Below are 14,292 nucleotides of genomic sequence, written 5' to 3' on the forward strand. Positions count from 1 at the left end.
CACATCCTATAACTCACTGTTTGTTAACTGCAAGTTGAAACCCATTAGTAGTTTGTGAAATCAATTTAATAGGCTGCAAGCAAACATTTTTTTAATGAATTATACAATATGTTAAATAGAAAATATTACAGGAATCATTGAAGAAACATTTACTCGATATGTAGGTATTAGACTAGCACTGAGCTATAGGAAATAGGCATAACTCCCTTTCTAAATCTTTTTAAATGGACAAGATTAAAGTAGAAAAAATGTGGATTATGGGTAAAATTCCAAGGACATATAAATACAGATAAACTCTATATATCAAGACTTACATATTTTTATAATGCGGGAGCTTATCTCATCCTTATTCCTTCTAGCTGATGATTTATTCAAAATCAGTGCTAGGAAGACTGCAGCTTTATACTTCTTTTAAAATTACTCAAAGGAAGTTTAGACTAGCATTCAAATACAAAGCAAGGCTCTATGCAAAGGTTCATGGATGAGTTCGTGTCCTCAAATCCATAAATTTCTGCAAATAAGTATCTGTATGTTCACATATACTTTTTTCTGGCAGATAATTTCCAGCAGATTATCAGAGGGATTTATAACATCCCCCGCCCCCCACCAAAAAGAAAGAAAGAAAAAAAAAAAGAGTTAATAGCTATTGCTTTGAAGTAAAGACCATACTGAATTTATATGAGACAAAAAAAGTCCTTAAATTAAACAAGTACCTTTCCTTTAAGTATGATACAGTCTTTGCAAAGTGCTCAGCTCCTCCATCAGGCAAATCTAGAAACAAGAGAGCCCACTGCTCAAGGTGATGCCACAAATTAGTAAGAGCCAATTTCTGGAAGAGGTAATAACGACACTAACCATCTCGATCCACAGATGTCAGGACAACATAATCCAGGCCCCACTCTGCTATTGCCTTTGCAGTATTGTAGGGCTCATTGGCATCTAGTGGTGGTGGCTTTCTTGCAGTCTTAACAGAACAAAATCTGCATCCTCTTGTACATGTGTCACCCATCAACTAAAATAGAGATGTTACAATTTCAATCAAGTAGACAGATGACCCTCAAGAATATAATATTAGAGGATAAAGTTACAAAGAATAAATACAACTTGATTCTGTTTATAAGAAATGTGAACCATTCAAAGCTAAGCAATATAGTTAAGAGACACAAATATAATGTGGTAAAACTAGAAAAAAAAAGGAAATGATAAACTCAGGACTAAGAATGGTGCTAAAGGAAAAAGAAAGGGGATGGGATCAGCAAAGAATGCATAGGAGGGTTCAAAGATAATGCTAACCCCAAACTGGAGGTATGGGGTTATTTGCTATATTGATATTCTTACATGTAAGTTATAAAGATTCTTTTGTATCTACTTAATATTAGTAAAATGATTTAAAAGAAATATTTAATGAACATCATTATGCAGGTCTATGGAAATTAAATAGAAGGCACAGCTCCTTCTTGTTAAAGAGATGAAACAGAAGACACATAAAAAGTTAGTAATCTGCTTTCTGTGGGTATCGCTTCCCCCAGGGCACTGCTTCTGCTGCCACAGGTTACTACCATGCCTGCCCGCTGCAAGCACGGCCATTGCAGATGTTCCGTAGGGGTTGTAGTTTAGGGGAGAAAGCTCCTCTCCCCCTTTAACTCTCTCAGAGGGGACTCACAGCAATGATGCTTAGGCCAATGTCTCAGAGTTTTACTCAAACAATGAACTCTCCCCAAGAATCAGTTATGTGCCAGAACCGGTTTGGCTCAGTGGATAGAGCGTCGGCCTGCGGACTGAAAGGTCCCGGGTTCAATTCCAGTCAAGGGCATGTACCTTGGTTGCGGGCACATCCCCAGTGGGGGGTGTGCAAGAGGCAGCTGATCGATGACTCTCTCTCATCGATGTTTCTAACTCTCTATCTCTCTCTCTTCCTCTCTGTGAAACATCAATAAAATATATATTTTTTAAAAAGGAATCAGTTATGAGTCAACAGTGGGAAAGGGGATTTGGTAAGGGGTGAAGTCAGAGATCCCCATCATGGAATATTCAGAATTACTCCTTCAAGAACTGAATTAGTATAACTTTGATAAGCTCCTGGTTGGCTCTGCATTATAATAAGGAGCTCTACCTCCTTGGTCGGCAAACTGCGGCTCTACAGCCACATGCGGCTCTTTCACAAAATACCACGGCCTGAGCGAGTCTATTTTGAAGACGTGGCGTTAGAAGAAGTTTAAGTTTAAAAAATTTGACTCTCAAAAGAAATTTCAATCTTTGTACTGTTGATATTTGGCTCTGTTGACTAATGAGTTTGCCGACCACTGCTCTATCTCATAAGAATCCCCACTTCAAGTAAATTGCCTCCTGCTGGTACAATTCAATGGTTTATCAGAACTTCCCAGACAAATATGAATTCTCAGTTGCACATAATACAGGTTAACCTCAATAGCTCTATGTCCATACCCCTCTAGATAAATATGGTACACTGCACTGTTAATCCCAATTCTTAAGCAACCATATATATATTTTTTTAAATATATTTTATTGATTTTTTTACACAGAGGAAGGGAGAGAGATAGAGAGCTAGAAACATCGATGAGAGAGAAACATCGACCAGCTGCCTCTTGCACACCCCTACCGGGGATGTGCCTGCAACCAATGTACATGCCCTTGACTGGAATCGAACCAGAGACCTTTCAGTCTGCAGACCGACGGTCTACCGCCGAGCCAAACCGGTTTCGGCAGGCAACCATATTAAGGTTATACATCTCACCATTTGCCATGTAACTTGCAGTCTCCCCACCCCGCTCCATACACACACTGGATGAAGAATTTATGTGTCTATCCCAACTGATGTTTGTCTTGGCTATGTGACTTAATTTGTCCAATAAAATGATAGCAGGCATGACCAAGCAGAAAGCTCAAATGCACATAGATGATTGGCTTCCCCTTTTGTGCTCCTTCCATTCTCTGTGAGAATATCCCAAAGAGCTGCTGGTCTAAGGTAAATAAAGCTCTGTAGAGGAGACCTGAACCCAACCTACTTCCTGGAGTTTAGCTTAGCTCAGTCAAGATCAGTGGAACCCCAGCCAACCAAAAGCCTATGAGAAAAATAAATTCTTATTGTTTAGAGAGAAAAAGAAGTTCAGCAACCATTAAGTAACATTTCCAAAACTTAATAGAAGCTATAGCTCAAGACAGCACATGATTAACTGTCAGACAGATGGAAAAGTCAACAACAGACTTATTCAGAGAAGGGAATAACAGGTGGGTTTATTTTGTCAGGGTTTTTTTTTTTCCATGCATTTCGCAAAAATTCATGTGAAATGAGAAATCTAATCAGAGGCACGTAATGCATATTTTTAGGAGAAAGACCTAAAACCTTTCCTTCCAATTTCTAGACTAAAGCTCTAGAGTTTGATACTGGTCTTACCATGATTGTGGCTGTAGCAGAAGCATATTCTCCACCTCCCCAACACTCTCCAATATTGGGGCATCGAGCTTCCTCACACACCTGGGAGTAAAAGGGAACCGAATACAACCAGGTTGAAAATATTTACCAACTGAACAAATGAGTGACCAGGCATTTTACCTGTACATCTTTACAACATATTTATGAAGAAATTCACTACTTAAAAATGCTGTTAGTTGCCAAACTGTATCTTTATTAAGTTAAAAACTATATGAATGTATACATTTTATATGTGCAAAGAAATGGAACAGTTAAAGTGATATATTGAACAGTTAAAGTGATATAATTAACATTTGGGATTATGTATACGATGTTTCACATTTATCTTTATACTCTTTCCTACAAGCATGCTCTTAACTTGTAATATAAAACAAACAAACCCTCATTTCCTAAGACTCAGGAAAATCTTTTTTCCCCCCTACTATTAAATGAGAAGCTAAGAAATTCAATAACTTTAAAAAAAATTTTTGATTAATCCTCACCAGAGAATATTTTTCCATTGATTTTAAGGGAGAATGAAAGAGAGAGGGAAAGACAAAGAGAAATATAGATGTGAGAGAAACGCATCGATTGGTTGCCTCCTGAATAAGTGTGATCAGGGCCTGTGCTGGGGAGGAGCCTGCAACTGAGGTACATACCCTTGACTGAAATCGAACCCTGTACCCTTTGATCAGCAGGTCAACATTCTATCCACTGAACCAAACCAGCTAGGGCTTCTATTACTTTTTGTTTCTTTTGTAGGGAAAATAAATTTTTAAATTTATTTCCATTATTAATAGTAATGTATCCTAAACACTTTCCTTACTGTTATTGCTATATAAGTTTTAAGTTACACATGTAGAAAATGGGTAAGAGAAATATGATAACTTACTGTATGGAGATTTAAATTTCGCAAAGTATTTTTCAGTTTATTATAATTTTTCCCCATGGGAATCTTTGTCTTTAGCCATGGAGGTAGTCTTAACCTGAGGAAAATGAAAACTATCCATTAACAAACATATCCCCAAATAATCATACAGCTTTGATCTATTAATTCATCTAATAATCATTCGTTGATCTATTAATTCCTGGTTAAGCCCCCCCCCCCCCCCCCCCCGCCATTATTCTGAATTAACTTATAATTTTTTGCCATAGAAGAAAGAACAGGGATTCAAATTTAGGCTTGCTCAAATACTTTAGGAAACACTGATAGTATTTGTGTCTAACAGGACACTATGCTCATGTCTATCATTTGCAAAGGCACAGAATAATACCATCCTAATAAAAAAAAGAATGAGGAAGTTTTGAACATCTCATTTCCCAATGAAAAAATTCTGTATTTTTTCAGATTAAGGAGGAATTTCTGCTCTACTTTATATTTTTTATTTTTATGTTGATTATTAAATGAGAAAAAATCTGAAATTTGAAATGTAATAATCTGAATAAAGATTTATTTTTTTTAAATGCCCCCCCCAAACAAAACAAAATAATTTGTCCTCTGCATGAAATTCCCTCACCATTCTTTTAAATTTAAATTAAGTCAAGATATCCATACGTCATATGTACATAGACTTCGAGAAGCACAAGTTAGATCATAAACACCCAATTACAATGAAAAATTTAACAAGGTCTAATAGATTAGTAGTAAGGTAATAACCTTCACTTTCTGAAGAAATTTGATGAGGAATAGAAAAAAGGAGATGGAGGTGTAGGATGGTTCATCCCTAGAAAGGGTGAAGGAAAATTATCAAAGAGCACAGAAAAAAGTATTTAAATTTCACCTACTTACCTATTCTATGTCTGTTATCACTTCCTTTTAATAATTTTAAGCTAAATTTAACAAGTCTGGTTAAAAATATACTCTAAGGTTTGGTTATATCTTAAAACAATGCAAGATGAATGAATGGGACATTAAAATGATCTCAAAATTTCAGTTACCTTTCTCCTTTCTGGCGCTTTAAGTTTCCTTTATATTCTTCCCAGGTGCTCTTGTCAGCCAGATCACCAGACACAAAATCTTGAAGGTCTGGTCCATTTTGTAAAAATTCCTTTTTTTTATCTGGCAAGGAACTTACTGCTCTGACTGGATTGCATAAATATTTTCCAAATACCTAAAGAGTTCATTATGACATTTATTTAGTGGGGTTTGGAATCATTTACTTACTATTTATTTAATACCCCCTCTCCCCACCAGCCTGCAGATACCAAAATATGAGGATGCTCAAGTCCCCTTCATTAAATGAATTGGATCAATGTATACAATCCTACCTTCCCACCAGGATTCGTAAATGCAGACAGAAGGAAAAAAAACAAAAACCCCTTATTAGTGGGCTTGTGCAGTTCAGACCCTTGTTGTTCAAGGGCCAACTGTACATTTGTTGACCATAAGAAACCACTAGCCTCTAGATGTGCACACAAACGTGACAAGATAACCCAAACACCACAAAAGTCAATAGCCAGTACACTTAATGCAAAAGAATCTTAAACAATTTAAGAAGAGCATCTGGTAATGGTGCTGCACGATTGCTACAAGTCTCGTCCTTTTCTCTGCGAAAGCCTACAGCATAGGTTTGTGTGCTCAGTGTGTTCAGAGTGGTGTCAACTACATCCTATATGAAAAATGGCTAATAAGCTAAGTGTCCAGTCATACATTCAATCAAAGCATAATATGCTAATAAGGCCGCTCAACCGCTCTCTATGACGTGCACTCATCATCAGGGGCCAGATGCTCCAACTTGCACGATAGCCTGCTGCTGAGGTCCAGCCGGCCAAACCCTGGGCCCTCCAGCGGTCACTCCCCAGCTGGCCAACCTTCCCATTCCCTTCCTGGTCCCAATCGTGCACCCTCGCAATCCCGGCTGAGGGACCAGGGGTCCTCAAACTTTTTAAAGTGGGGGCCAGATCACGGTCCCTCAGAGAGCTGGAGGGCCGGACTATATGAACTACTAATTCCTACTGTAACACCTCGGCTGCGCTCACTGCCCAAAAAACCTGGCGGGCAGGATCAGACTCCTCTGCGGGCCGCATGTGGCCCGCGGGCCGTAGTTTGAAGACCCCTGGACCAGTCTCTCCCCTTCCGTCCGTGTCGTGTTCCCCCCCCCCCCCCGCAAGAATCTGGCGCCCTGGGCCTCTAGTACTAAATAATAAGGGGTGCTCAATGCAGTGCTCCTATAATTGCTCCAAAAAAGTGCAGGGTTCAAATCAGTGATAAACAGAGAGAAAAAGCTCTCGGGGTAGGCCACAGAACCTACAAAGAAACCAGTACCAGAGGCTGTACCACACAGGGGTGCTGGGAGCATTAAATGATACCGCATGAAAAGAGATTAGAACCCGACGGGCATTGCTCAGCGGTTGGGCGGGCCCATTCCCGGTTAAGGCACCAGCAGGGCTTAGGGCTAGATCCCTAAGGGTGGATAGGGGCGGTGCAGGAGGCAGCCAATCCATGATGCTCTCTCATTGCTGCGCCTCTCCCACTCTCCCTCTCCTTTCCTCTCCGAAATCAAAATTATATGGTATAGATTTTTAAAAAGCAGCACCTATTATGTCTATCCCGACGACCCACGAGAATAGAGCAATTTCTTGCTTCCATTAAAAAAAAAAAAAAAGATTAGAACAGTCAGTGACGGGAAGGAAATGATCAGAAATTGTTGGCCTTAGTAACGGGCGCGCTAAAGAGAACGGAGTCCCCCACTCCCGCGCCCGCGCCCTGAAATCCCGCCGCTCACCTGGGGCCTCACGCTGCGGACGACTACCCCACATCGCAGAGACATCTCCCTCTTTGGTGTTCCAGCAGGGTCCCGGGATTTAAATGCCAGGACAATCCTCTTAGTACTTATGACAGATGACCTTAACCACCAATGAACCTGCGGAACTTGAAGCTGGCTCGCGATTGGCTGCTTTTAGCCGGGCGGCGGCGCGCACTGATGACGTCACACGCAGGAGCCCTTACGGCTACAAGAACGTGATGACGAAAGACGCTTTCTCTTTGCCGCATCTACTGCGAGGTGAGCTCATGTCCGTATTCGGTGGGCCTTGGGAATCTGAAGCCATCGGCTCAGGGAAAACCAGCAGCGCCGGTGCGGCGCTCGGAGGCTTCATCCTGGCTGTTCCCCCGCGCGGCGAGCCCTGTCTGGATTTGGCGGCGCTGGGATTCGAGCTCTCTCCGGGTTGTTAGGCCTACCCCCCCACCCCCGCCCCTCAGCCCTGCCGGGATGCCGCCTCGCTGATAGGGCTTCCCGGGTGGCGCCGGGTCGGAGTTAGTCCGCTCGGCCTCGTGTCACCGGCTTGCTGCTCGCAGGCCAGCACCAGCACGCACCCGTGACCTCGGGGCGCCTCTCCCGGTTGCTCCCCCCGTGTCCTCCCCGGGGGTTTTGCCTGCCGGTCTCCGGAAGATGGGAAACTCTGGGCAGGGTCGTTTGGGCGAACATTGGCCCGGCTCGGGTCTTCTTACCCCGAGTGTCTGTGTTTCAGGATGAAGACCATTCTCAGCAATCAGACTGTGGACATCCCAGAAAATGGTAGGGGACCTGACGTTTTAGCCTTTTTCTTTCGCCTTTACTGCGCGCTCTGTCCCCGGCCCCGCCGCCTCACCAATGCCTTCTCTCCTAGTGGACATCACCCTGAAGGGGCGCACCGTGATAGTGAAGGGCCCCAGAGGCACCCTGCGGAGGGACTTCAACCACATCAATGTGGAGCTCAGTCTCCTCGGAAAGAAAAAGAAGAGGGTAAGGTTGTTTTATGGTTTTTTTCCCTGTGTGTGGGTTTTTGACATCTTCATTGCTTGTTTTGGAAGGTTGTGATTAATAACAGCATACGTGGCTGCTTTAAAAATGACAGAATTGAGGTTTACATTGAGCTTTGAATTTGGTGTCAAAGATTGTAGGTAGTTTTACCGAAGTTGGAGAAGCAAATTTCTGAAGAGTGGACTGTAAAGCTCCATGCTTGTCTGTGGTAGGTCTTAACTGTTGCAGGTTCCTCGGGATTGTTTTGTGTAAGAATCTTGGGAGTAGGCAGTTGGCTTTCTTGCACTTAGCATTTTAGCTTTCTAAAAGTGAAGTTTTGTAAAATTATGTGCCTGTGATGAGCAGTGATAACTGTTAATTATTGAAGGATATACATACATATATTTGCAATTAAAATGCATGCGCTTTAATTAGGCCTAATGTTACAATGGAGAGTAATTCTCTGGGTAAATGGACTTTTCTTCTAAGTTACTTATTGCTGAAAAGAATCTGATAAAGTTTTTATTCTGTTACAGCTCCGGGTTGACAAATGGTGGGGAAATAGAAAGGAACTGGCCACAGTTCGCACTATCTGCAGTCATGTACAGAACATGATCAAGGGTGTTACACTGGTAAGCAAATGGATCAGACAACTTTTAAGGGGTGGCTGTACTTGAGGCAGCTTAAGTGTCTACTGTGGGGAATAAATTCTGCATGTGATTTACAGAAATTTCTGAGCTTTAGAATGTGGAAAAAGATGATCTTAGCAAAAGTGTTTACTTAGAGTCTCCTTTAAGTCTTTGGGGTTAAGTGATTAATGCAAGGAAAGACCGAATCTTAGTGGGTCTGATGGTGTTTTTCACAGAAAATTAGATTCACACCTTGAGGGTGTGTTTTGTTTTTGCAAATTGTAGCACATCGGGTAGGTTTTGATTTTTTTTATGGTATGCCTCACTGCCAAGGCCTCTAGATAGGAAGGAAAAGATGGATGTAATTTCTGAGCTCCCTGTTCACTTCTCTAAAAGCATATTTAATATCACTATTCTTCCAAGTCCCTCTCCCCAGCCTTTAAAATAAAATTGATGCTTCTGCCTTTTCTGAAATGCTTTTCTTTTAATTAAAAGTCTGTTCTCCTAGAGCACATGTGTCAAACACAAGGCCCGCGGGCCAAATCCAGCCCGCCAGGCCTTGCAATGTGGCCCGCACCGCGCTGTCATCACTGCACTCCGCTGTCAGTTTATGACATTGTCAGTTTATGACTGTTCAGTAAACCATTCGGCCCGCGATTTAGGCTGGATTTTAGATTTTGGACCCTTCTCTGATTGAGTTCGACACCCCTATCCTAGAGTACCGAAACCGGTTTGGCTCAGTGGGTAGAGCGACTGCCTGAGGACTGAAAGGTCCCAGGTTCGATTCCGATCAAGGGCATGTACCTTGGTTGCGGGCACGTCCCCATTGGGTGGTGTGCAGGAGACAGCTGATGGATGATTCTCTCTCATTGATGTTTCTAACTCTCCATCTCTCTCTCTTCCTCTGTAAAAAATCAATTAAAAAAATGTATTTAAAAAAAGTCTGTCCTCCTAGAGTACACCTGATAATGGCAATTTGTCCTGGACTCCATTATAAGCCTATCTTGCCATGTCTCCCTTTGTTTACCCCTTGCTCCAAACCTAATAAGTTCCTTGAGGGCAGAATGCCTGTCTTAATATCCTCAACTGTTGCCATCTGTCCTACCTTAGTGACTCAGTAAAGGTTCGTCTAATGTCCAAGGTAAAGGACTTTGGGTTTCTTATTCAAAAAAAGCTAGTGTTGCCGAGACTGGTTTGGCTCAATGGATAGAGCGTCGGCTTGGGGACTGAAGGGTCCCGGGTTCGATTCCGGTCAAGGGCATGTACCTTGGTTGCGGGCATACTCCCGGTAGGGGGTGTGCAAGAGGCAGCTGATCGAAGACTCTCTCTCATCGATGTTTCTAAATCTCTATCTCTCTCCCTTCCTCTCTATACAAAATCAATAAAATATATTTAAAAAAAAAAAAAAAAAGCTAGTGTTGATTGCTGTGGGCACAAGAGGTAGTAAAATAATGCTTCCTTAATGTAGTCAATGGGATAACTGGTGCCACGTGGGTAAGTCTAACCACTATGCTGTACACCTGAAACTAATATAAAATAATATGTATGTAAACTGCAAGTGAAAAAAATACATAATGCTTCCTTAAGGAGCTTTACAGTCCAGTAGGAGACATTGGAACAAATGTTTGTGTAAGAAAGTTTTGTAAAGCTTGGTTCAGGTGACAGTTAAAAAACCTGGAAAACGTTCTATGTGAGGACTATTTCATTTTTAAATGATAAGTATCCTACAAATTTTTAAAACTGGATTTCTTAATCTTTTAAATTTCTCAGCATTGCTAATTGTTAACTTAATGTAGGGCTTCCGTTACAAGATGAGGTCTGTGTACGCTCACTTCCCCATCAACGTCGTCATTCAGGAGAATGGTTCTCTTGTTGAAATTAGAAACTTCTTGGGCGAAAAATACATCCGCAGAGTTCGGATGAGGTCAGGTATGTGCATACCTTCTGGTACCACTTCCTTTGTACTTGTGAAGGCTAGTTAGTAGTTTGGTTAGCTATGAATACAACCACATTTATTTCAGAATTGTCTGTTTTGATGATGCTTATAATAACTTTTGGTGTTAATTAAAGGTTTTATACCAATTGTAATTCCTGAAGGCTTTTGCATTGGTAGTTTGCCAGGGCATGGGTAGTTGTGTTTAATTTGCTCTGCAAACTGAAATGCTAAAAAGACAATTTGAATAGACCTCTCAATCAACCTTGGGCCAATTATCTCTGTAACTCATTTTCCTTATTTGTAAATTGGGAACATTTCATAAACTAAAATTGAAGTGGCCGAAACCGGTTTGGCTCAGCGGAGAGCATCGGCCTGAGGACTGAAAGGTCCCGGGTTCAATTCCGGTCAAGGGCATGTACCTTGGTTGAGGGCACATCCCCAGTAGGGGGTGTGCAAAAGGCAGCTGATCCATGATTCTCTGTCATCGATGTTTCTAACTCTATCCCTCTCTCTTCCTCTCTGTAAAAAAATCAATAAAATATATTTTTAAAAAATGGAAGTGCACTTAGGGCAGTTCTTGCCTGATACATAATAAACACTGAAGCACTAAAAAATTGTGTATTTATTCTCACCCGAAGATAATTTTTCTATTGATTTTTGAAGAGAGTGGAAAGGGAGGGAAGGGTAAAGGGGATAGAGAAGAAACTATCGATTGGCTGCTTCCCGAACCAACTAGACTGGGCCAGGGATCGAACCTGCAGCAAACCAGGTACATTTCCTAGTGCCCTTGACTGGGAAACCCCAGATCATTATTTTTCAGGGTCCACACTAATCACTGAGTCACACTGGACAGAGCGTAGGAACTTAAAACTTATAAGTTCTCTGTGCTTTTTATTCCATTGGGGTCTGGAGGGATGGGAATACAAGCTTTATATTGCTAAAATGTACTAGCTGAATATCATCTTCCCTACTCCTTAATTGAATTAGCTTGTAACTACTGTGGGAGAGATTCAAGCAGGAACACAAACAAATTTTATGGCCCACACAAATTAGCTCTTGTAAAACCAAAGCTTCTCTCAAGAGTTTTATTTGGTCTGTGGAATTTTAAATGAAATAAATTCCTACTTGATTTAAATATTTTCTCTGCAAATCTGATTGTATGTTGACACTATGCAAATACCTTCTCCCCTTGTAGGCGTTGCTTGTTCAGTATCTCAAGCCCAGAAAGATGAGTTGATTCTTGAAGGAAATGATATTGAACTTGTATCAAATTCAGGTCTGTAAGTTTATTATGCCTATAAAATTTTATCTAAATATTATAGTTGAATATGTGGTATTCTGTTCATTTAGTGAGCTTTTTGTAATTGTAGAAATTAAATTTTCTTCAAAATACTCTGGTTTTAAGATGGGTTTGGCTGGTAAAGTAATTGCCTTATCTCTTATAGCTGCTTTGATTCAGCAAGCCACAACAGTTAAAAACAAGGATATCAGAAAATTTTTGGATGGTATCTATGTTTCTGAAAAGGGAACAGTTCAGCAGGCTGATGAATAAGATCTAAGGTAGGTTTTTAAAGTCTCTTAAGTTTTATTACTACTTTACTTGGGGGTATCTTAATTTACTAAGATTTAATGAGTTACAGTGGCAGAAATGAAGAGTTGCAATCTGAAACAGTAAATTTGGCAGATAATAAATGAAATTGCATTTACATTTTAAAATAGGAATCTATTGGATTTAGAGTATTAACTTTTCTGGGCAAGGATTTTGATGGAGATTTACAGACATTTTTATTTCTTTTTACAGTTGTCCAGCTATAGAAACACCAAGATGCCGAATGATTTCTCACACTTGTTTGTGAAACTATAAAGATGTCCAATAAAAGCCTTGTTTTGGTTTGCACTTTATTCTTAAACTGATCATTCTTTCCAACTAAGTTTCTAGTAAGACTTCATGGGAAGAGTGACCTTTTTTTTTTTTTTTTTTTTTTTTTTTTTTTTAAGAATATGCCAGAGACAGGGAACACTGTAGCTGTTTATCATTGGATGCAGAATTCTGGGGGGTGGCCTGAAGGTATCTGATTTTGCAGAGGCATGAATTTAAATCTGAGGCAAATGTGTCTGAATTATTTGTATATTCAGGGATGGGAAACAAAGTGGTACACCATTAGTAAGTATTGGGAGATGCAGTTAATTTGGCCTGATGCATGAAAATCGTGCAAGGGGCTTTGCCCTGGCAGCCAGGGCTGCCTTTGAGGCCTTGCCCACTGGTCCTTTTAGAAGGTTGTTCTGTAGTCTGGTCTAATTAGCATATTAGCTCTTTATATATGGGATAGTTGCTATCCTCCAAGGCCCTTTTATCCTTTACCCTATACCCTACATCATCTATTTACTTTCATATCCTAGTCTTTGATATTTAAAAAACTGGTAACATTCCATAATCTCCTAATTTCATGTGTCACACTTCAAATATATATTGTTTGGTTTCATGGTTAGGTTTTTAAGAAATGGATGAAATGATAATCGAGAATTTACTTTGAAGTATTTTAGGTGGGGTTGAGGTAGGCATTGAGTAGCATTTTAGGTGAAACAAGTCATTTCCAAGTTCATAATTTGTTGAAACTAGATGGGGCTCCATTATACCATTCCTAATTACATAAAGTTTTGAAATTTTTTATAATGTAGAAATGAAACAAATCTCTGAATATTTTGCCTCGATTGGTGTAATAGTCTTTTTTAAAATATATTTTTATTGATTTCAGAGAGGGAGGGAGAGAAACATCAATGATGAGAGAATCATTGATTGGCTGTCTCCTGCATGCCCTCTACTGGAGATTGAGGCCACAACCCGGCACGTGCCTTTGACTGGAAAGAGACCTGGGACTCCAATCTGCAGGCTGACGCTCTACCCACTGAGCCAACCCAGCTAGGGCTGTAATAGTCTTTTTAAAAAAAAAAAAAATTTAATAAGTCTTTATTGCTTAGATTATTACAATTTTTTCTCCTTCCCCTCCCCCCCATATCCCTTCCACCCTGTAATAGTCTTTTAACTGGTTACTTTTTTTTTTTTTTTTTTAAATATATATTTTATTGATTTTATACAGAGAGGAAGGGAGAGAGATAGAGAGTTAGAAACATCGATGAAAGAGAGTCATCGATCAGCTGCCTCTTGCACACCCCCTACTGGGGATATGCCCGCAACCAAGGAACATGCCCTTGACCGGAATCGAACCCGGGACCCTTCAGTCCCCAAGCCGACGCTCTATCCATTGAGCCAAACCGGTCCCGGCTTAACTGGTTACTTTTATTCTTCCATGTTTTCAGCAGCAGCCAGAATGCTGTTGTTTTTTTGTTTGTTTATTAATCCTCAAGGGTAATTTTCCATCAATATTTAGTGTGAGCAGAAGAGAAAGGGAAAGACAAATATCGATGTGAGAGGAACCACATATATTGGTTGCCTCTTGCACGGCCCCTACCAGGGCCTGTGCTGGGGAGGAGCCTGCAACTGAGATATGTGCCCTCAACTAGAATCCAACCTGGGACCTTTGGTCTGCAGGTGGATGCTCCATCCACTGAGCA

The 14,292-nt window shown here is 40.7% G+C and overlaps 2 protein-coding genes across 4 annotated transcripts in view; one reads left to right on the forward strand and one right to left on the reverse strand.

The window, feature by feature from the left end:
* LIAS (lipoic acid synthetase) overlaps positions 1 to 7,318 on the reverse strand; it is a 28,717-nt gene extending 21,399 nt beyond the window's left edge. Inside the window, exons 1-6 of one of the 2 annotated variants that reach the window (XM_084901113.1) lie at positions 7,159 to 7,318; positions 5,372 to 5,544; positions 4,326 to 4,419; positions 3,416 to 3,496; positions 856 to 1,012; positions 714 to 771 (exon numbers count right to left, since the gene is read on the reverse strand). In XM_084901113.1, coding sequence (XP_084757239.1) covers positions 714 to 771; positions 856 to 1,012; positions 3,416 to 3,496; positions 4,326 to 4,419; positions 5,372 to 5,544; positions 7,159 to 7,203 — 608 coding nt within the window. In that variant the 5' untranslated portion in view covers positions 7,204 to 7,318. The remainder of the gene's footprint in view (positions 1 to 713; positions 772 to 855; positions 1,013 to 3,415; positions 3,497 to 4,325; positions 4,420 to 5,371; positions 5,545 to 7,158) is intronic. The other variant, XM_084901114.1, reaches the window with a different exon arrangement.
* Positions 7,319 to 7,339: 21 nt separating this feature from the next.
* On the forward strand, positions 7,340 to 12,621 carry RPL9 (ribosomal protein L9). 2 transcript variants are annotated; one of them, XM_084901350.1, is made up of 8 exons: positions 7,340 to 7,437; positions 7,904 to 7,950; positions 8,042 to 8,157; positions 8,691 to 8,786; positions 10,580 to 10,712; positions 11,915 to 11,995; positions 12,165 to 12,279; positions 12,521 to 12,621. In XM_084901350.1, the coding sequence occupies exons 2-7, from the start codon at positions 7,905 to 7,907 to the stop codon at positions 12,269 to 12,271; spliced, it is 579 nt and encodes a 192-aa protein (XP_084757476.1). In that variant the 5' UTR covers positions 7,340 to 7,437; position 7,904; the 3' UTR covers positions 12,272 to 12,279; positions 12,521 to 12,621. The 2 variants fall into 2 exon arrangements, with proteins under 2 accessions (XP_084757476.1, XP_084757477.1); XM_084901351.1 differs by having other exon boundaries at positions 7,430 to 7,599.
* Positions 12,622 to 14,292: the final 1,671 nt, after the last annotated feature.

Source organism: Pipistrellus hanaki (genome assembly GCF_964339955.1).
Source record: "Pipistrellus hanaki genome assembly, chromosome: 1".
NCBI classification, from domain to species: Eukaryota; Metazoa; Chordata; class Mammalia; order Chiroptera; family Vespertilionidae; genus Pipistrellus; species Pipistrellus hanaki.

Coding starts and splice junctions, on each gene's coding strand:
- RPL9 (XM_084901350.1), top strand. CDS start 7,905: ATGAAGACCATTCTCAGCAATCAGACTGTGGACATCCCAGAAAATG. Junction 7,951..8,041: donor TGTGGACATCCCAGAAAATG/GTAGGGGACCTG, acceptor CTTCTCTCCTAG/TGGACATCACCCTGAAGGGG. Junction 8,787..10,579: donor TGATCAAGGGTGTTACACTG/GTAAGCAAATGG, acceptor AACTTAATGTAG/GGCTTCCGTTACAAGATGAG.